Consider the following 23,234-nt stretch of genomic DNA (forward strand, 5'->3'; position numbering starts at 1 on the left):
GGACAGTCTATGAAGACGAATTCGCCAGTGGTAGGTTGAAAGTATACTATGTGGGTCGCTCGGCAGGGGTCTGTGACTTGGCCTCGGTAAACAGAAGACGGGAAGGACTTTTAATTGTAATTATGCCCTTTATTCCTCAACAAATACGTGATGACGACGATGTGGTGGAAGGTTTCTGCTACTGGGAAGCTATGGTAGGTTGTGTGAAACGACACCCATCTGGTGTGAGTGTGGACATACCATAATTTGTTGGACACCTGTAAATGATAATCACGCTACCTCCAGCACAATGGATTTCCTGCTGACGACCTAGCTGTGCCGGTGTCCTCCAAAAGGATGCAAGGAAAGTCCAGAAGGGGGAAAGAATAAGATTTGGAAACCATGCAGTTGCAGGATTGAATCCCAGAATTTCCTGCCACATGTACCAGTCCTAGTTTCCACCAATGGGAAGCAAGGAAATACTGTCCCATACAGAGAGTATTTATTTAATTAATTAGTCAGTCGATTTGATAGAGTGAGTGGGGGTAGCGCGAATGGACTATTTTCAAGACATCCACAGCTGGAGATTTGCCAGGTACCCACTACTTTGTTCAGGACAAAAGAGGGGTTAATGTGATACACAACAGATACTTGCAGGACAAGAAGCAGCCACATGAAAGAGAGAGAGAGAGAGAGAGAGAGAGAGAGAGAGATGGAGGGTGAAGGAGAGAGTATATATGTTTCAACAGGAATTTCTCAGGTATCAATATCAAAGAGTTGCTGCCAGCTGATGCTTTGTTTGACAAGAAGTAATCAGAGGATGAGGGGGATGGGGGGAGAGGATTCGAGGGAGGAGGTGAGGTTGCTTCTCTCAGTGTCCTCTGCTGATGGTATTGTGGACCAATGCAGTCAGTATCTGCACAATGGGGCGAGCATATAGAGCTGCTGCTGCCACTGACCTGATATGGAAGGTGTGTGTTTGGGAGCAAAACAAGACATGAGTCTGGTATCAAAGGGGCACTGGCACCTGATACTTTGCTCAGTGTTTAAGTAGCAAGCAACCAGGGACTGCTATCGATGGTGGCCTGGCACTCCTGCAGTCACTGCCTGCTGTTAAACATGCGTGCAGCCGCGACCCCATCATTGCCCGGCCGTCTGCGGACAGCAAGTATGAAGAAGCAAGTGTATGCAATTTGAATGTTGTTTTTTCGACAGATATGTTTAGTGAGATCTGTAATAGTGTAATTACATGTGGTGAGTGTTGTGTGTTGACAGTAGTCCTTGTGCAATTGGAAAAAAGCGATCTATTTACCTATTTCCTGCATTTTTTTCGATATATTTTATGAGACCTGCATCTTCTAAAATTAAATAAACGGCAGAGGATGATGATGTTTTCCCGCCACATAAAAGAGAGACCTAATCCCTGCAAACTGAATTTTGTGAATAAACAATGTATTTTTATTATTTGTTAGTATTCCTCTTCAATACATTTGAATTTCCTGTTGTGGGATCCTTCCATTCCACCAGCTCAGCGATTTTTGCCCCTTTTTTCTGGAAAGGGTTGGGACGGAGGGGGATGGGACAAGGTAGAGGGAGGGACAGTCTCTGATGGTGACATTGTGCACTAGCTCAGTCAGTCCCTGCATATCAAGGCGAACACACAAAGAGCTTTCCCTGCCAATTTCCAGAAAATGTTCCAACAGGATAACACTCATAATTTCCAAAAGTAAATGTTATGTCCCTCCACACCAACAGCTCAGCACAGATCAAGGGATTTTATCGCCAGTTTCCAGATGGGGAGGGGGAAGTGGGGGAAGGGATGTGAGGTCTGGGGGATTTCTCAGAGGGGGTTATTAATTGATAGACATAGAAAGTCAGTTAATTTGATATGAAGAGTGTGTTTATATCAGGAAATGATAAAGGGGTTGGGGATTTGCCAGAGAGGTGGGGAGGAGGAAGTAGAGGGAGCGAGATGGAGGGTTTTCTCAAAAGAACCGATTGTCCCCAGGGGATCACAAATCAACCCCATGGGCTAATAAGTCAATTTGCATAACAATAGGTTTCCCATGAATTTATGCTTGCCTATGATGTATGCAACCCACACTAACAAAATGTGGCAGAATGGCTTTACCCTACTACTCCCATACGTGTAAAAGACTATGGACCACGAATTTGCTGCTGCTGCTGCTGCTGATGATGATGATGATGAATGTCAGCAAATAACAAACAAAAAACAATAATATTCACAAATGATTAAATGATCAGTTCCATAAGGCAGGTTACAAACTACATCTGCTCCACACTCCATAGGCTACCTTTTAATGTTTGGTGGGGGGTGCTTGGGCATTAACGCACATCACTGATTATATGCTCTTGTCGCTACTTGCATGCAGGAGGAAGAAGTAAGACGTGTGTGAGAAAAGTAAGGAGACTGACCACACTGCAAGTGATCTGGCAACACTGTGTTGTTCTTCTTATATAGACCGGTGTGTTCATCCCTTCCAGTTGTTCAGTCAGAGTTTCAGTTCCATACAGCCATCACTTGATTTTTGAGAGCGCCATCAGTGACGTCGTGTTTTTATGATGTGTTACGAAAACGGGACAGTGGGATTTAGAGTTATGTTATGCCATCAAGTTTTGTGTTAAACCTGGGGAGTGCATGACTGTAACCTCTTAAAAGCTGAAACTGGCCTATGGGAACATTCCATAGCCAGAGCACAAGTTTTTGTTGGGACAAGACATTTTTGGAAGCTCGAGAACACGTTGAAGATGAGCCTCACTCAGGGAGACCTTTAACTTTAAAAACCGACGAAAACGTCGAAAGTGTGCATGCTCATGTGAGATCAAACCGACGTTTAACAATAGAGATGATGGATGACCTCTGAAACACTTTCTCCTGGCATCAAAATTTGACTGATGTACTGCACATGCGAAAGGTTTGTGCCGAAATGGTGCTGAGAGACCTCACAACTTAGCTGGAGAACAATCAATGAAACATGTGCGTTAATCTTCTATCGAGGATTGGCAATGATGATGAATGGTTACATTTTTTTGATCATAGGTGATGAATCCTTAGTTTTTGAGACGAAATGGCGAAGTGAAGAGTGGCACACTAAGTCATATCCTCCACAGAAAAAAGCACTAATGAGCAAATCAAAGAGGAAAACAATGTTGATTCTTTTTTTTACAATAGTGGTGTCGTGCATAAAGAATTTGTTCCTCCAGGACAAAATTTCAACCAAGTGTTTTTACGAAGATGTCCTTGAAAAGCTAAGGCAAAGGGTGAATTGAATGAGATGGGACATTGCAGACAAGTGGATGCTCCATCATGACAACACGCCATGTCACGTGGCCACTTCCATCACGGAATTTTTGACCTCAAATAGCATTTCTGTTGTTCCACAGCCCCACTGTTGACGTGATCTTAGTCCTTCTGACCTTATTCTTTTCCCGAATTGAAAAAATGTCTTAAAAGGACACCATTTTGGGATTCTGGAGAACATTCAAAAGAATGTGATCGACGTTTTAAAGGTCCTACCATAGAAGCCTTTCAGCACTTCTACTAAGATTGGGAACGACTATAGCAGTGTATAGCTGCTGAAAGGAACTACCCTGAAGGGGATGATATTGTTGTTTGAAAAAAAATGAAAACTTTGGTAGATAAAAAATCGATCTCATTACTTTTGTCACACACCTCGTACGTTACTTGTTTCTTCTTGGAACTTACGGCATTGGAATTACAAGCGGTAATGTCCTCCATGACTCTCGAGGCCCCTGTCTTGCTGCATCTGACGAAGGAGATTAATGAGTATCGCTGCAACGCGATAGCTGTCACTAAACAAAGCATTGACGAAGACTGCCGCTATCGCAACAGTGACACACCAAATACTCGAATGCTTCACGGGAAATATTTTAACCGTATATCATTCAAAAACAAATCTGATACACTTTCAGGCAACACACAACAAACTGAAAGTCCCTTAAGTGGACGTTAATGGGCAGAAAATCAGTGAGACATTCCTATGCATCTGAATGGAATATCATTTAAGATGGAATGGCCATATTGATCATCTAATCAAGAAACGTAGCGTAGCATGCTTTGCACTATGAACTGTTTCCCAGTAGGTTTTTAGGTCATGATACTGCTGTCACTCATAGCACATCTCTATTCTCTTCTCTCCAACAGTATGATATTCTGAGGGGTTTCTGAAACAACCAAAAAAGTTTTTAAATGACACTGGTCAACAAAGAAAAATTTTCAAAAATGGAAAACGAGGTTTCTCTTGTATTTTGACCCCCCAAGCACGAATATGTTATTTGTTATTTTGTAGCACCCTCAGTCTTAAAATACATTACATAAGAATAGTTACGAAAAGCAAATAGGTAGATTTCTTTAAAAATGCAATCTATTCAAGACCGCTCTCATGACGCAACTCCCGGAAAATTTTCTTACTATTAATCTTGTACAATAGGGCAACAATGAGCACGACTAATTGTTTGTTGCTGCTGAATACCATGTTCTTATCGGTCGTGAGGAAATGCTACCTTTGTTTTCCCGTGCATTCACGAGTGTGATTGTTTCAAATGGCTCTGAGCACTATGGGACTCAACTTCTGAGGTCATCAGTTCCCTAGAACTTAGAACTAGTTAAACCTAACTAACCTAAGGACATCAAACACATCCATGCCAGAGGCAGGATTCGACCCTGCGACCGTAGCGGTCTCGCGCTTCCAGACTGCAGCGCCTAGAACCGCACGGCCACTTCGGCCGGCACACGAGTGTGAGTAGTGCGATATAAATGTACTTTGTGCTGAGTGCTTCGTTTTGTTTTAGTGGACCATTTGTGTTAGTGTTTGTACTATGTCATGGAGGGTATGTTTGAATCACTCAAATAACTTTTGCTAACCTGTGGCGAGTACGTTAGTAAATCAGGCAGACAATATGCGACACCCGTAGTGAAGAAATTGTATTTCGTGTGAAAGTTAGGTGGTCACGACCTAAAATGGGCACCATATGGTATCTGTGTGAACTGTCCGTCTCGTCTTAATGATCGGGTGAAGAGAAACGGTAAAGTTGCAATGTCTTTTGCTATTCTAATGACTTGGAGGAAACCGACCAATCACGTAGATGATTGCTATTTCTGCATGGTTAAAATAGTAGGGATGAAGGGCAACGATAGAAAGACGATCAAATATCCCTCCATCAAATCAGCTATTCGACCCTTACCGCACAGTTATTCCTTACCTGTCCACGTTCCTCCAGACAGATGGTCATACGGGGTTGAAACCTAAGTCGAATCTCACCTGCCTCGAGATGACTGGGTGTTTGTGTTGTCCTCATCATTTCATCATCATCATGGAGGTGGCGAGATTGGGCTCAGCAAAGGTTCGGAATTTATCCGGGCGCTGATAACCGCGCAGTTTAGCGCCCCACAAACCAAACATCATCATCATCATCTAAGTCGAATCTAGAACAGATGCGGAGATTGCAAGCTCTGATTTCGATTACGAAATTAAATGAAACGAAGAAACGACACTACGTCTCCTGACACAAAATGATTCGAATGACCATGTTAGGGACCTGAATCTTTCTAAGGCACAAGCTGAACTTTTGGGTTCGCGTCTCAAAAAGTGTAATTTACTAGACAAGAATTCTATGGTTTCATCCCCTGGATATTGTCAGGCTGCCCCCGTATCATTTTCTGACTTGGGAGAGACACTCTGTTGCCGCAGTGATATGAGTCTTCTGTTTAATTTTATGGGGATGAAACATTCAGGGTGACAATTATTGAACTATACAAAAAAAACAAAAAAAACTTAAATCAGTTACAGACTGCGGTGTTCAACACATTATTCAACATGTAAACGTCACTACAGATATTCGGATTTAGGTTATGGCATGTTCGATATGCCTGCCATCACTGGCGATGATGTGTCACAGACGAATAGCGAAATTCTGTATGACCCACTGAAGTGTCAGAACACCAATGCTGTCGATGACCTCTTGAATGGCTATTTTCAGTTCAGCAATGGATTTGGGGTTATTGCTGTACACCTTGTCTATAATAAAGCCCCACAAACAGAAGTCTCATGTGTTCAGATCCGGAGAATATGGCGGCTAATCGAGGCCCATGCAGTGGCCTCTGGGTACCACAGAGCCAGAATGCGGTCTCCAAAGTGTTCCTCCAGGACATCAAACACTCTCCTGCTTCGATGGGGTGAGGTCCGTCTTGAATGAACTATTTATTGTCGAAATCAGGGTCACTTTGGATAACAGGGACGAAATCACCTCCCAGAACCTTCACGTACTGTTCGGTAGTCACCGTGCCATCAAGAAATATCAAAATGGTTCAAATGGCTCTGAGCACTATGGGACTTAACTACTGAGGTCATCAGTCCCCTAGAACTTAGAACTACTTAAACCTAACTAACCCAAGGACATCACACTCATCCATGCCCGAGGCAGGATTCGAACCTGCGACCGTAGCGGTCACGCGGTTCCAAACTGACGCGCTTAGAACCGCACGGCCACACCGGCCGGCATCAAGAAATATTGCACCGATTATTCCGTGACTGGACATTGCACATCACACAATCACCTGTTGAGGGTGAAGAGACTTCTCGATGGCGAAATGCGGATTCTCAGTCCCGCAAACGCGCCAGTTTTGGTTACTGGCGAGCCCATTCAAATAAAAGTGGACTTCGTCGCTAAAACAAATCATCATGGGCATACTAATTCCCATCATTTCCCGCAGTCAACCGTGCAGTTTGAACGTCCTAACGCAAACCGTTATGATGATTTTATTTCATATCGTTCAATAATTATCACCCTGCATATCATCTGAATGGCGACTATTCGTTGATGGCTCCCAAAGTAGCCTAAAAGCGGTACTTCTTCACATTACCAAAGTACATCGTCTTGTTCCTGTAGCTTATGCCACTATTTTGAAGGAAACATACAGCAGTAAGGAACTTTTATTGAATAAAATTCAATATAACGGTCACAAGTAACAAATCTGCGCTGACTTCAAAGTAACTGGAATACTTACAGGATTCTAATTCGGGGTGTACAAAGCATTGCTGTTTTTTTTTTGCGAATGGGGTAGTGGTGATCGGAAGAGTCATTACGAGAAACGGATTTGGCCTGCCTATACACAAATGGAACCTAGTTGGAGAAATTTATCAAGCGTTCCATTGGTGAATTTGAAAGACATTTTGTTACCGCCACTTCACATAAAATTTAGACTTATAAGTCGTTCGTTGTTGCAACGAACAAAGGCGGACCTGGTTATATGTGTTTACGTCAGAAATTCCGTGCGTTGAGTGAAGCCAAAGTGAAAGCTGGTGTGTTTGTTGGCCCTCAAATTAGACAACTTATTCACGATCATGCTTTTGTCACAGCTTTGAGCCCTATTGAGCTGGACTGCTGGAATTCTTTCAAAAAACTGTTTTCTGATTCTTTTGGAAACAACGAAACAGACAATAGCGACGTGTTAGTCAACGAACTACTACAGTCTTACCGTAATCATGGTTACAACATGTCGTTAAAACTGCACGTTATTCACTCACAATTGAATTCTTTTCCTACCGGTGGTCTTGGACAGGTCTCCACTGAACATGGGGAAAGATTTCATCAAGAATATCTACACTGGAGCAATGCTGTTAGGGTCAATGTGCAAAAAGTAAGATGGCTGACTATTGCTGGACACTATTACAGGATAGCAGTGCCACGTCTAAGACATGCAGAAAACGTCCGAAAATAATTTAGATGTGTATGAAAACATATTTCATTAGCGTTTCCTGCTCTTTGTGTTGATAAATTAGTATTTACAGATGAAATCATATTGTTTAAGCAACACAAAAATCGAATGCAATTAGATAGTGACTAGTACAGTTTACACAGAAACTGTGGCTGTTGTGGAAAAACCAAAGTCAGATCCGTGTTCAGCAGGTCGAAATACGCGAGGATAACTATTTGGTGCTCGAAAATTTTAGAAAGTTGAATGTTATAGACCAGTGTTACAAAAAAGAGCAGATTTGTGGGGTTAGTAGGAACACCTCAGCTTGCTATGTGTTCACGGTTCTTCAGATATTTACAGTCACCTTTAAACATATCTACTCATTAAGGTTGTTTGTAGCCCTCTTGAACAAAGAGAACATTAAAGACCATGGCTCACGGTAGAACCATAGTTTTCGCAATGGCTCGGCATGTATCGTAAGGGTACAAAAGGAAATTATTTGTAACGAAATAAAAGTTTATAACAAGATTCCTCTCAGCATAAACAGGACATTTCAAATCCACTGGAATTCGAGAAGAAACTTTACGGTCGCAGGTTCGAATCCTGCCTCGGGCATGGATGTGTGTGATGTTATTAGGTTAGGTAGTTTAATGAAATTTGCCAATTTAAATGGAATTTCATTAAAGAATAAAAGTAAATAATCAGTTACCTTTTTTAAATTTGTTTCTTTTAGTTAATTAATTTGCCTTCTGTCTGTACGAACGAACTTTGTTGTAGAACCTCTCATTTACGTGTGGTAATAAAAAATTCATTTACACGGAACTAAGTACATTTAAAATTACGTGAACTCATATTGACTGATTAAGAATATTTATCTGAGAATTAAATCCTTTACATAATTCGGCCTTGGCACACATTTTCTAAATGCAGTGGTTTTTTTTTTTAAATATTTACTGAATTCTTTCCCGGCGTTAGCTATGGAACACAAGACTGTCTCTATTAGCAGAAAATGGTTAAATATTGCCAAGCCGACGTTTAATTATCACTGATAAAACACACATCGCTATACATTTAAGTTATTTGAAAGAACCAAAATTGTTAAATTTCAACATTAACTATCCGCCTATGAATGCACAAATGTGTAACTATTTTTAAAATCCGTAAGTCTCAGGATCGCTGTAAAAGAAGAACATTTTCTTAATTCACTGCTAATTTTTATCTGTTCCCGATTTACGGGTTTGGTTAATTTTTCTTAGCGGAACAATTTTTTAAATGTGCCGCCGCTGCAAATCGATCGGTCGCGGCACAGCCCAGCAACACCGCTAAAAATGCTGAAAATTCTTTAAAGAAATATTATAGATGACATGGGCAAGCTAATTTACATTAATAATACGCACTTTTGATAAATTATGATGTATTTATACCACAACAATAATTCAACTTACACTAGTTTGTAATTTCTCCTCTAATGGCGGCTAAATCTCGATACAGACAAAAGAAGTCTACCCATTCATAAAACGCTTCGTCACAGCTTCCTATCGCTTTCAGCTCTAAAGGAGGATGACCAAAGAATACATAGTACATTGTTCTTTTATACTACTGCTGACTATTAACATTTCTTTGTAATCTCACAACATTATTTTCCTTTGGCTGAATTTCACATCTCTGTTATCGCAGATATTGACACATTTCGCAATTACATTATGAATATAAAAATATTACCATCCTAAATACAGAGAGAATATTACTACAAAAAATATTACAATAATAACAAATGTCTTTTACACAAAATTCAATAATATTTTTTGCTAAATAATTACAGTATATACAAATTGCTCAGAGCGGCGTATATGGTACAATTAAATCTTAGTTTATTAATAGTGTGAGTTTGCCAGGGAACGTTACAGTAGCTTTAGGTAGTTCTAAGTTCTAGGGGACTGATGACCTCAGATGTTAAGTCCCATAGTGCTCAGAGCCATTTGAACCATTTTTTTTTAATTAGTGTTTACTATTGTTGCAGGTACTGATGAGTCCACTTACGCCATGGAAGAACAGATCGTAATGAGCACATGGGCTCATGAACGACCCCATGTAGGAAAATCAGTAACAGATATTCAGCTTGATGTCACTGTAAGGTTTCAGAAACTTGCCGCATCAAAATCATCAGTTGTACAAAGGGAGAAAAAGAGCTTTGCAAGTGTTCACATAAAAGATAATGCCCGCTCAGGACAACCACAATCACGACTGGAAACGCGAATGGAGACTTCAGCGTCTGTCGAACGTTCACCAAAGAAGTCCATTTGTTGCCTGTCACAGGAATTGGGAGTTCTATACCTATGAAAAAGGATTTCCACTTAAAGGCATATACACTCCTGGAAATTGAAATAAGAACACCGTGAATTCATTGTCCCAGGAAGGGGAAACTTTATTGACACATTCCTGGGGTCAGATACATCACATGATCTCACTGACAGAACCACAGGCACATAGACACAGGCAACAGAGCATGCACAATGTCGGCACTAGTACAGTGTATATCCACCTTTCGCAGCAATGCAGGCTGCTATTCTCCCATGGAGACGATCGTAGAGATGCTGGATGTAGTCCTGTGGAACGGCTTGCCATGCCATTTCCACCTGGCGCCTCAGTTGGACCAGCGTTCGTGCTGGACGTGCAGACCACGTGAGACGACGCTTCATCCAGTCCCAAACATGCTCAATGGGGGACAGATCCGGAGATCTTGCTGGCCAGGGTAGTTGACTTACACCTTCTAGAGCACGTTGGGTGGCACGGGATACATGCGGACGTGCATTGTCCTGTTGGAACAGCAAGTTCCCTTGCCGGTCTAGGAATGGTAGAACGATGGGTTCGATGACGGTTTGGATGTACCGTGCACTATTCAGTGTCCCCTCGACGATCACCAGTGGTGTACGGCCAGCGTAGGAGATCGCTCCCCACACCATGATGCCGGGTGTTGGCCCTGTGTGCCTCGGTCGTATGCAGTCCTGATTGTGGCGCTCACCTGCACGGCGCCAAACACGCATACGACCATCATTGGCACCAAGGCAGAAGCGACTCTCATCGCTGAAGACGACACGTCTCCATTCGTCCCTCCATTCACGCCTGTCGCGACACCACTGGAGGCGGGCTGCACGATGTTGGGGCGTGAGCGGAAGACGGCCTAACGGTGTGCGGGACCGTAGCCCAGCTTCATGGAGACGGTTGCGAATGGTCCTCGCCGATACCCCAGGAGCAACAGTGTCCGTAATTTGCTGGGAAGTGGCGGTGCGGTCCCCTACGGCTCTGCGTAGGATCCTACGGTCTTGGCGTGCATCCGTGCGTCGCTGCGGTCCGGTCCCAGGTCGACGGGCACGTGCACCTTCCGCCGACCGCTGGCGACAACATCGATGTACTGTGGAGACCTCACGCCCCACGTGTTGAGCAATTCGGCGGTACGTCCACCCGGCCTCCCGCATGCCCACTATACGCCCTCGCTCAAAGTCCGTCAACTGCACATACGGTTCACGTCCACGCTGTCGCGGCATGCTGCCAGTGTTAAAGACTGCGATGGAGCTCCGTATGCCACGTCAAACTGGCTGACACTGACGGCGGCGGTGCACAAATGCTGCGCAGCTAGCGTCATTCGACGGCCAACACCGCGGTTCCTGGTGTGTCCGCTGTGCCGTGCGTGTGATCATTGCTTGTACAGCCCTCTCGCAGTGTCCGGAGGAAGTATGGTAGGTCTGCAGCTCACTTGGTAGATTCACGTATCTTTGACGGTACTGTGAATCACATTGTGTATCTCACCTTGTTACGTGACTGGTTTATTCCAAATAATAGTGTCACACCATATTAAAGGACATTTTCCCCCTTTCTCTCATCGATGTCATTACGATTGTAATTAAACTGAGGTTAAATAATAATTACCATCGTCTGCATGAAAAGCAGTGACTATCAGAAACATCGTACTACGTTAACTGCAAAGTTAAAGAAAGAGGACAAAGATTGTCATGTGTACTTTATTGTAAAAGGCACAAACAATGGCGATATCGGCCATTTCATTTACATTCGCATTCGACGATCTGATGAGATTTAACGTGTGGTCTCGCACTGTGTTTTATAGGTAGTTGTGTGAAACAATTAAACTGAAAGAGTTTAATTTTAACCTGAATTATCCTTTAGAATTTCCTTTCCAGTTACTTACAGATGCGGTTCTAGGCGCTTGGTACAGACCCGAGTGGAGGGTCTGAATCAGAGGCTGAGACGGTTCTGCGACCGTGTGGGCTGCAGATTCCTCGACTTGCGCCATAGGGTGGGGGGTTTCGGGTTCCGCTGGATAGGTCAGGAGTCCACTACACGCAGCAAGTGGCTACACGGGTAGCAGGGGTTGTGTGGCGTGGACTGGGCGGTTTTTTAGGTTAGATGGCCTCGGGCAAGTACAGAAAGGGCAACAGCCTCAAAGGGTGCGGGGCAAAGTCAGGACATGCGGGGACCAAGCAGCAATCGGTATTGTAATTGTAAACTGTCGAAGCTGCATTGGTAAAGTACCGGAACTTCAAGCGCTGATAGAAAGCACCGAAGCTGAAATCGTTATAGGTACAGAAAGCTGGCTGAAGCCAGAGATAAATTCTGCCGAAATTTTTACAAAGGCACAGACGGTGTTTAGAAAGGATAGATAGCATGCAACCGGTGGTGGCGTGTTTGTCGCTGTTAGTAGTAGTTTATCCTGTAGTGAAGTAGAAGTGGATAGTTCCTGTGAATTATTATGGGTGGAGGTTACACTCAACAACCGAGCTAGGTTAATAATTGGCTCCTTTTACCGACCTCCCGACTCAGCAGCATTAGTGGCAGAACAACTGAGAGAAAATTTGGAATACATTTCACATAAATTTTCTCAGCATGTTATAGTCTTAGGTGGAGATTTCAATTTACCAGATATAGACTGGGACACTCAGATGTTTAGGACGGGTGGTAGGGACAGAGCATCAAGTGACGTTATACTATCCGAAAATTACCTCGAGCGATTAAACAGAGAACCGACTCGTGGAGATAACATCTTGGACCTACTGATAACAAACAGACCCGAACTTTTCGACTCTGTAAGTGCAGAACAGGGAATCAGTGATCATAAGGCCTTTGCAGCATCCCTGAATATGGAAGTTAATAGGAATATAAAAAAAAGGAGGAAGGTTTATCTGTTTAGCAAGAGTAATATAAGGTAGATTTCAGACTACCTAACAGATCAAAACGAAAATTTCTGTTCCGACACTGACAATGTTGAGTGTTTATGGAAAAAGTTCAAGGCAATCGTAAAATGCGTTTTAGACAGGTACGTGCCGAGTAAAACTGTGAGGGACGGGAAAAACCCACCGTGGTTCAACAACAAAGTTAGGAAACTACTGCGAAAGCAAAGAGAGCTTCACTCCAAGTTTAAACGCAGCCAAAACCTCTCAGACAAACAGAAGTTAAACGATGTCAAAGTTAGCGTAAGGAGGACTATGCGTGAAGCGTTCAGTGGATTCGAAAGTAAAATTCTATGTACCAACTTGACAGAAAATCCTAGGAAGTTCTGGTCTTACGTTAAATCAGTAAGTGGCTCGAAACAGCACATCCAGACACTCCGGCATGATGATGGCATTGAAACAGATGATGAAACGCGTAAAGCTGAAATACTAAACACCTTTTTCCAAAGCTGTTTCACAGAGGAAGACCGCACTGCAGTTCCTTCTCTAAATCCTCGCACAAACGAAAAAATGGCTGACATCGAAATAAGTGTCCAAGGAATAGAAAAGCAACTGGAATCACTCGACAGAGGAATATCCACTGGACCTGACGGGATACCAATTCGATTCTACACAGAGTACGCGAAAGAACTTGCCCCCCTTCTAACAACCGTGTGCCGCAAGTCTCTAGAGGAACGGAAGGTTACAAATTATTGGGAAAGAGCACAGGTAGTCCCAGCCTTCAAGAAGGGTTGTCGAGCAGATGCGCAAAACTATAGACCTATATCTCTGACGTCGATCTGTTGCAGAATTTTAGAACATGTTTTTTGCTCGCGTATCATGTCGTTTTTGGAAACCCAGAATCTACTCTGTAGGAATCAACATGGATTCCGGAAACAGCGATCGTGTGAGACCCAACTCGCCTTATTTGTTCATGAGACCCAGAAAATATTAGATACAGGCTCCCAGGTAGATGCTATTTTCCTTGACTTACGGAAGGCGTTCGTACAGTTCCGCACTGTCGCCTGATAAACAAAGTAAGAGCCTACGGAATATCAGACCAGCTGTGTGGCTGGATTGAAGAGGTTTCAGCAAACAGAACACAGTATGTTGTTCTCAATGGAGAGACGTCTACAGACGTTAAAGTAACCTCTGGCGTGCCACAGGGGAGTGTTATGGGACCATTGCTTTTCACAATATATATAAATGACCTAATAGATAGTGTCGGAAGTTCCATGCGGCTTTTCGCGGATGATGCTGTAGTATACAGAGAAGTTGCAGCATTAGAAAGTTGTAGCGAAATGCAGGAAGATCTGCAGCGGATAGGTACTTGGTGCAGGGAGTGGCAACTGACCCTTAACATAGAGAAATGTAATGTATTGCGAATACATAGAAATAAGGATCCTTTATTGTATGATTATATGATAGGGGAACAAACACTGGTAGCAGTTACTTCTGTAAAATATCTGGGAGTATGCGTGCGGAACGATTTGTAGTGGAATGATCATATAAAATTAATTGTTGGTAAGGCGGGTACCAGGGTGAGATTCATTGGGAGAGTCCTTAGAAAATGTAGTCCATCAACAAAGGAGCTAGCTTACAAAACACTCGTTCGACCTATACTTGAGTATTGCTCATCAGTGTGGGATCCGTACCAGATCGGGTTGACGGAGGAGATAGAGAAGATCCAAAGAAGAGCGGCGCGTTTCGTCACAGGGTTATTTGGTAACCGTGATAGCGTTACGGAGATGTTTAGCAAACTCAAGTGGCAGACTCTACAAGAGAGGCGCTCTGCATCGCGGTGTAGCTTGCTCGCCAGGTTTCGAGAGGGTGCGTTTCTGGATGAGGTATCGAATATATTGCTTCCCCCTGCTTATGCCTCCCGAGGAGCTCACGAATGTAAAATTAGAGAGATTCGAGCGCGCACGGAGGCTTTCAGACAGTCGTTCTCCCCGCGAACCATATGCGACTGGAACAGAAAAGGGAGGTAATGGCAGTGGCACGTAAAGTGCCCTCCGCCACACACCGTTGGGTGGCTTGCGGAGTATAAATGCAGATGTAGATGTACAGTCTGGAGACGCTCGACCGCTGCGGTCGCAGGTTCGAATCCTGCCTCGGGCATGGATGTGTGTGATGTCCTTAGGTTAGATAGGTTTAAGTAGTTCAAAGTTCTAGGGGACTGATAATCTCAGCAGTTAAGTCCCATAGTGCTCAGAGCCATTTGAACCAGTTCAAAACTATTGCAAAATGTAGGGTAATGAAATACTGAAGCTTTTCGTTTGCGTGTAGGGTTTAATTCTAGCTGCCAGTTACTGCACTCATTAAATACTATAGAACCTGCAATCACTTTCAGTAGTTCAGAAGTCCGAATTGAAACAAGCGAATTGTTTTCATGTAAACCGTGGGCCACTGTTATTATGAAAGTAACAGCAAAGAACTGCTAGAGATTTTTCAACAATTTAGCAGTTTTATTAAAGACAGAATTCAGTATTTAAGTCAAGGATAATTTTTGGGCTCCAATTATTACGTTTATCGTTGAAGTAAATAGCACATGTGCTAATTGAGATCTGAATTAATTAAATACCAATTAAAGACAGAGAGTAAAACTCAAATTAAACGTTAAGACTAATAGGCCGTGTATGTTCCAGCAGGATGGAACACCAGCCCATTACGCTATTAGCGTTAGAGGCTATCTCCATGAGTTTTTTCCTGATTGGACGTGGTTCCGTCCATTTGCCTGCACCATTGGAATGACCACCCTGAAGTTCTGATCTCTCATCCTGTGACAGTTCAGCACGGTGATTCGTTAACAGACGGTTGCTGCCACACAAGACAATTGACGAACTTAAGAATCCTGTTTGACGTGCGTTTACTGCCGTCATCTTAGCAATATTGGGGAGACTTTCGCTTCGTACATGGAGGAGAGTCATACTCTGTTATGAAAACGATGGTGTGCACACAGACACAGAAACTGACAATTAAAACCATAGTCAAACCACAGTTGTCCTCTACCATGTTCTCAAATTAATACAGTGCAACCATCTATGATTATGTGGCCACGCTATAGGGAGTAATGGGACTTTGTGATCACTACGTAGAAATATTGAATAATGATTAAAAATTATTTTACAATATCCACATAGCTATGGAAACTAGACTTATTAAGAAGAGACAAAATAGAAAATAAAAAGTGTTCAACTGGGAAGCATGCACCGGGAGATTAGAGTATTTATGTAACCACAGATGGAGCGCCAAATTTCGCACTCATACGTTGCAATTCTCCCCATGAACCATGGACCTTGCCGTTGGTGGGGAGGCTTGCGTGCCTCAGCGATACAGATAGCCGTACCGTAGGTGCAACCACAACGGAGGGGTATCTGTTGAGAGGCCAGACAAACGTGTGGTTCCTGAAGAGGGGCAGCAGCCTTTTCGGTAGTTGCAAAGGCAACAGTCTGGATGATTGACTGATCTGGCCTTGTAACAATAAGCAAAACGGCCTTGCTGTGCTGGTACTGCGAACGGCTGAAAGCAAGGGGAAACTACGGCCGTAATTTTTCCCGAGGGCATGCAGCTTTACTGTATGGATAAATGATGATGGCGTCCTCTTGGGTAAAATATTCCGGAGGTAAAATAGTCCCCCAGTCGGATCTCCGGGCGGGGACTACTCAAGAGGATGTCGTTATCAGGAGAAAGAAAACTGGCGTTCTACGGACTGGAGTGTGTAATGTCAGATCCCTTAATCGGGCAGGTAGGTTAGAAAATTTAAAAAGGGAAATGGATAGGTTAAAGTTAGATATAGTGGGAATTAGTGAAGTTCGGTGGCAGGAGGAACAAGACTTCTGGTCAGGTGACTACAGGGTTATAAACACAAAATCAAATAAGGGTAATGCAGGAGTAGGTTTAATAATGAATAGGAAAATAGGAATGCGGGTAAGCTACTACAAACAGCACAGTGAACGCATTATTGTGGCCAAGATAGATACGAAGCCCACACCTACAACAGTAGTACAAGTTTATATGCCAACTAGCTCTGCAGATGACGAAGAAATTGAAGAAATGTATGATGAAATAAAAGAAATTATTCAGATAGTGAAGGGTGACGAAAATTTAATAGTCATGGGTGACTGGAATTCGGTAGTAGGAAAAGGGAGAGAAGGAAACGTAGTAGGTGAATATGGATTGGGGATAAGAAATGAAAGAGTAAGCCGCCTGGTAAATTTTGCACAGAGCCCAACTTAATCATAGCTAACACTTGGCTTAAGAATCATGAAAAAAGGTTGTATACATGGAAGAAGCCTGGAGATTCTAAAAGGTATCAGATAGATTATATAATGGTAAGACAGAGATTTAGGAACCAGGTTTTAAATTGTAAGACATTTCCAGGGGCAGATGTGGACTCTGACCACAATCTATTGGTTACGACCTGTAGATTAAAATTGAAGAAACTGCAAAAAGGTGGGAACTTAAGGAAATGGGACCTGGATAAACTGAAAGAACCAGAGGTAGTACAGAGTTTCAGGGAGAGCATAAGGGCAAATTGACAGGAATGGGGGAAAGAAATACAGTAGATGAAGAATGGGTAGCTTTGAGGGATGAAGTAGTGAAGGCAGCAGAGGATCAAGTAGGTAAAAAGACGAGGGCTAGTAGAAATCTTTGGGTAACAGAAGAAATATTGAATTTAATTGATGAAAGGAGAAAATATAAAAATGCAGTAAATGAAGCAGACAAAAAGGAATACAAACGTCTCAAAAATGAGATCGACAGTAAGTGCAAAATAGCTAAGCAGGGATGGCTAGAGGACAAATGTAAAGATGTAGAGGCTTATCTCACTAGGGGTAAGATAGATACTGCCTACAGGAAAATTAAAGAGACCTTTGGAGATAAGAGAACCACTTGTATGAACATCAAGAACTCAGATGGAAACCCAGTTCTAAGCAAAGAAGGGAAAGCAGAAAGGTGGAAGGAGTATATAGATGGTCTATACAACGGCGATGTACTTGAGGACAATATTATGGAAATGGAAGAGGATGTAGATGAAGATGAAATGGGAGATACGATACTGCGTGAAGAGTTTGACAGAGCACTGAAAGACCTGAGTCGAAACAAGGCCCCCGGAGTAGACAACATTCCATTGGAACTACTGACGGCCTTGGGAGAGCCACTCGTGACAAAACTCTACCATCTGGTGAGCAAGATGTATGAGACAGGTGAAATACTTCAAGAAGAATATAATAATCCCAATCCCAAAGAAAGCAGGTGTTGACAGATGTGAAAATTACTGAACTATCAGTTTAATAAGCCACAGCTGCAAAATACTAACACGAATTCTTTACAGACGAATGGAAAAACTGGTAGAAGCCGACCTCGGGGAAGATCAGCTTGGATTCCGTAGAAATACTGGAACACGTGAGGCAATACTGACCTTACGACTTATCTTAGAAGAAAGATTAAGGAAAGGCAAACCTACGTTTCTAGCATTTGTAGACTTAGAGAATGCTTTTGACAATGTTGGCTGGAATACTCTCTTTCAAATTCTAAAGGTGGCAGGGGGAAAATACAGGGAGCGAAAGGCTATTTACAATTTGTACAGAAACCAGATGGCGGTTGTAAGAGTTGAGGGACATGAAAGGGAAGCAGTTGTTGGGAAGGGAGTAAGACAGGGTTGTAGCCTCTCCCCGATGTTATTCAATCTGTATATTGAGCAAGCAGTGAAGGAAACAAAAGAAAAATTCGGAGTAGGTATTAAAATCCATGGAGAAGAAATAAAAACTTTAAGGTTCGCCGATGACATTGTAATTCTGTCAGAGACAGCAAAGGACTTGGAAGAGTAGTTGAACGGAATGGATAGCGTCTTGAAAGGAGGATATAAGATGAACACCAACAAAAGCAAAACGAGGATAATGGGATGTAGTCGAATTAGGTCGGGTGATGCTGAGGGAATTAGATTAGGAAATGAGACACTTAAAGTAGTAAAGGAGTTTTGCTATTTGGGGATCAAAATAACTGACGATGGTCGAAGCAGAGAGGATATAAAATGTAGACTGGCAATGGCAAGGAAAGCGTTTCTGAAGCAGAGAAATTTGGTAACATCGAGTATAGATTTAATTGTCGGGAAGTCATTTCTGAAAGTATTTGTATGGAGTGTAGCCATGTATGGAAGTGAAACATGGACGATAACTAGTTTGGACAAGAAGAGAATAGAAGCTTTCGAAATGTGGTGCTACAGAAGAATGCTGAAGATTAGATGGGTAGATCACATAACTAATGAGGAAGTATTGCATAGGATTGGGGAGAAGAGAAGTTTGTGGCACAGCTTGATTAGAAGAAGGGATCAGTTGGTAGGACATGTTCTGAGGCATCAAGGGATCACCAATTTAGTATTGGAGGGCAGCGTGGAGGGTAAAAATCGTAGAGGGAGACCAAGAGATGAATACAGTAACCAGATTCAGAAGGATGTAGGTTGCAGTAGGTACTGGGAGATGAAGAAGCTTGCACAGGATAGAGTAGCATGGAGAGCTGCATCAAACCAGTCTCAGGACTGAAGACCACAACAACAACAACAACGTTGCAATTTAGTAGAAAAAGAAAAAGATGTTTGTGTATATGAGGATCTCACAGCACAATAAAACAGGAACACCTGTTGGAAGGTACACCTTAAATTTCACAAGAAACTGCAGGAATACAGCAAGTGGTTTACATCTACTCCTTCTTTCTTCTGCCGAACGCAGAAAGGGCTGTCCTTGATGCCGATTCTATGTAAATGGGAAGGAGTTGAACCATGATTGGTGAGCATTCGTGCCAAGACAGTTTCCTGCTCGCGTGAAAACTGTGAAACCGTGGTGTCCTGGTTAATGGTTGCATCGCAGCCTAGTGCACACCTTTATGGCAAGCAGAAAGGTGCCAATCCTCTGCCCATTCTTCCACCGCCAGTTGCCACATTGGATCATGAAACCGGAGGATGGTAGACTGGCGTTCGACATATGGCCAGAAACGCTGGCCTCCTTTGGCAGCTGGTCGACCTCAAAATTACTGACCAATCATACGAGGGACATTTCATAAATAATGCACAGGCTCGCGTTACTGTGGATCGTTTGGTGCAACAACAATGAAAGTTACGTCAGATGTGCTTGGGAACTTGAGGAAGAAGCACGTTTTTTTTGTTTTTTTTTTTTTGTTTTATCGCGGTGTACTCTAACATAAAATTAGCGAGAGGTAGAAATGGGCCCTGGAGGGATCTCGGGTGCTGTGATTGTTGAAAAGCAGAGGTTGTACACCAAGATCGAAATTTTACGCGGCAAAGTCCCAACAGAAGTCCACAGTGCGTTAAGTGAAGTTTACGGTGACTTTACAGTAGTCCATAGTACAGTTTCGCGTTGCGTTAACCCTTTTTGTGGAGGTCGTAAGAGCATAGACGATAATCCAAGACCCGGAAGGCCATAAACGTCAACAGATAAACAAAGTATGGAACTTGTGGCAGATTCTCTCGAAGAAGATCGCAGTGCGACTTGTGAGCAACTCACTGAAGCCACGGGAATCCCCTAACATCAGTACTACGAGTTCTGGCAAATGATTTGAAGAAGAGAAAAATACCTGCGAGATGGGTGCCACACTATTTGACTGCTGTATGGGAGTAGATATGGCTGGACATTGTAAACTTGCTCAAACAACGATTCGACCGTAAAAGTCGAGGACTCTTGTGCCGAATTGTCGCTATTGATGAATCGTGGATTAGAGACTCTGAACTGGAGTTGAAATTACAGTCTAATGAGTGGAGAGCTTCAGATATTCCACGTCGAAAAAAATTTCGACGCGCTCAATCAAAGTTCAAGTAAATGTCAATTTTTGCTTATGATCACTAAGGAATCATAAAGGCAGAGAGAGTCGCATGTGGAAGAAGTGTCTCAAGAATGTATTATCGTAACTTCATGCAAAACCTGCCCAGAAAAATGCACAAGACCCCACCTCAGTTTCTGGTCGCTGTGCCACTCATTCTCCAGGACAATGTTCGCCCTCATACCGGCAATGTTGTGGCCCAGAAACTGCGCGAATACAGATGGGAAATGGTGCCGCATCCTCCCTACATTCCAGACATGTGGCCACCAGATTTCGACTTGTTCCCGAAGTTGAAAAAAACCTCGTTATCTTCCTCTGGAAGAGCACCCAGCTAAATTTAACTTTCAAGGTAGTCCATACTGACTGAAACTGGTTTTCGAAAGTAAGTAAATTGTGATCTAGATTGTGTTATCCTGACGAAACGGCATTTGTTTCCCCAAAAGCGTTACAATTCTCCCTCTTCTGTTAGCTCTTTTGCTGACCATCCAGTTGTTTTATTCGTCTGATTTGGATAAAAAATACTCATCAAGGAGTTCTATGACTTCTTCCTTAATCTATGCAATTTCCTTTTTCATTATGTACACATAATTTAGTGCTGTAGGATGAGAATGTAGAATAATTAGGTTCAGTATATTTAGTTATATCTTAACTGATTTTTAGGCCTATTTATAAACTTAGTCTATTAATAATTATTCAAAAAGCCTTCTTCCAAAAACACAATTTTTGTTTTGTTTAATCCCAAAACATCTTTCGTCACAGCTTGGAATCTTCATGTTTTCTTTTTTGTGAAGTAAATACATACAAATTTTATGTAAGTTAGTAATAAGTTGACATCACATTCTGTTGTAAAAATTATGAATATACTTAATATTTTTCACATGATTTATGCCCTGTGGATGCCAGCAGAAATCAGCCACAAGTTCAGATTAATACTGGATGTCATCTGCAACATAAGGATGTTCAGGCAGTGTCTAAATTGAATTTTTATTTTGAATATAGCGTCGCTCTACCACGTTTCTCCAGTCACTCTTGAACCCCAATTCCAATAGAAGCAAACAGTATACTGTCATCGGCAGAATGAAGCTGGATGAGGTATGATCCATAAACATGTATTTCTTTTGTTTCCCAGCTTCAAGATATTACAATATGCTCTGCAGCTACTGAGAATAGTTTTGGTGATCTGGCATCTTCTTGCCTGACTTCTCTTTTCAATGTGAACTTCACAGAAAAAAGGCTTTTCAAATTCTGACAACTTCCTATGGCATCTCTGCAGTCATAGCGGGGCACTGGGAACTATGCTAACAGTCGTTTCATGTTAACATGTGTTTTATGTGTACAGTCGTTTCATGTTATTATGTATTTAATATGTACAGTTATTTTAACTTGGACACTGAACTTTTGTATCGCTATTATTCCCATCTCTTTTCGTTTTATTTCGTAAATTTGTGGCCGTGGAACAACTATCTTTGCCGAACTACTATTTACATTTACACAGCATGTGAAATAACTACCCTGTAAAATTACACAGCACATGAAATACCTTTGTTGAACGTCTATTTGATATTTATATTTGTACCACAGCAGCATTACTAATCGTTACTATCAGTATTTTGTTCTTCTATCATTTCTTTTAAATTAAGGAAATATGTTATTTAATATTCATACATGTAGATCAACAATGGGCTTAAAATCCCTTTGTTAAACTGGTATATATTCTCATATTATGTCATATACACTACTGGCCATTAAAATTGCTACACTACGAAGATGACGTGCTACAGACGCGAAATTTAACCGACAGGAAGAAGATGCTGTGATATGCAAGTGATTATCTTTTCAGAGCATTCAGACGAGGTTGGCGCCGGTGGCGATACCTACAACGTGCTGACATGAGCAAAGTTTCCAACCGATTTCTCATACACAAACAGCAGTTGACCGGCGTTGCCTGGTGAAACGTTGTTGTGATGCCTCGTGTAAGGAGGAGATATGCGTACCATCACGTTTACGACTTTGATAAAGGTCGGATTGTAGTCATCGCGATTGCGGTTTATCGTATCGCGACATTGCTGCTTGCGTTGGTCGAGATCCAATGACTGTTAGCAGAATATGGAATCGGTAGGTTCAGGAGGGTAATACGGAATGCCGTGCTGGATCCCAATGGCCTCGTATCACTAGAAGTCGAGATGACAGGCATCTTATCCGCATGGCTGTAACGGATCGTGCAGCCACGTCTCGATCCCTGAGTCAACAGATGGGAGCGTTTGCAAGACAACAACCATCTGCACGAACAGTTCGACGACGTTTGCAGCAGCATGGACTATCAGCTCGGAGACCATGGCTGCGGTTACACTTGACGCTGCATCACACAGACAGGAGCGTCTGCGATGGTGTACTCAACGACGACCCTGGGTGCACGAGTGGCAAAACGTCATTTTTTCGGATGAATCGAGGTTCTGTTTACA

General features: G+C 42.6%; 1 protein-coding gene across 1 annotated transcript in view; it reads left to right on the forward strand.

Moving 5' to 3' along the window:
- The first annotated feature begins 2,138 nt into the window (after window positions 1-2,138).
- Window positions 2,139-23,234, forward strand: part of LOC124778217 (aldehyde dehydrogenase-like) — a 99,922-nt gene continuing 78,826 nt past the window's right edge. Inside the window, exons 1-2 of the mRNA XM_047253629.1 lie at window positions 2,139-2,190; window positions 9,738-9,847. Of these exons, the coding sequence (XP_047109585.1) occupies window positions 2,139-2,190; window positions 9,738-9,847 (162 nt within the window). The remainder of the gene's footprint in view (window positions 2,191-9,737; window positions 9,848-23,234) is intronic.

This window comes from Schistocerca piceifrons, chromosome 1, assembly GCF_021461385.2.
Source record: "Schistocerca piceifrons isolate TAMUIC-IGC-003096 chromosome 1, iqSchPice1.1, whole genome shotgun sequence".
NCBI lineage: Eukaryota > Metazoa > Arthropoda > Insecta > Orthoptera > Acrididae > Schistocerca > Schistocerca piceifrons.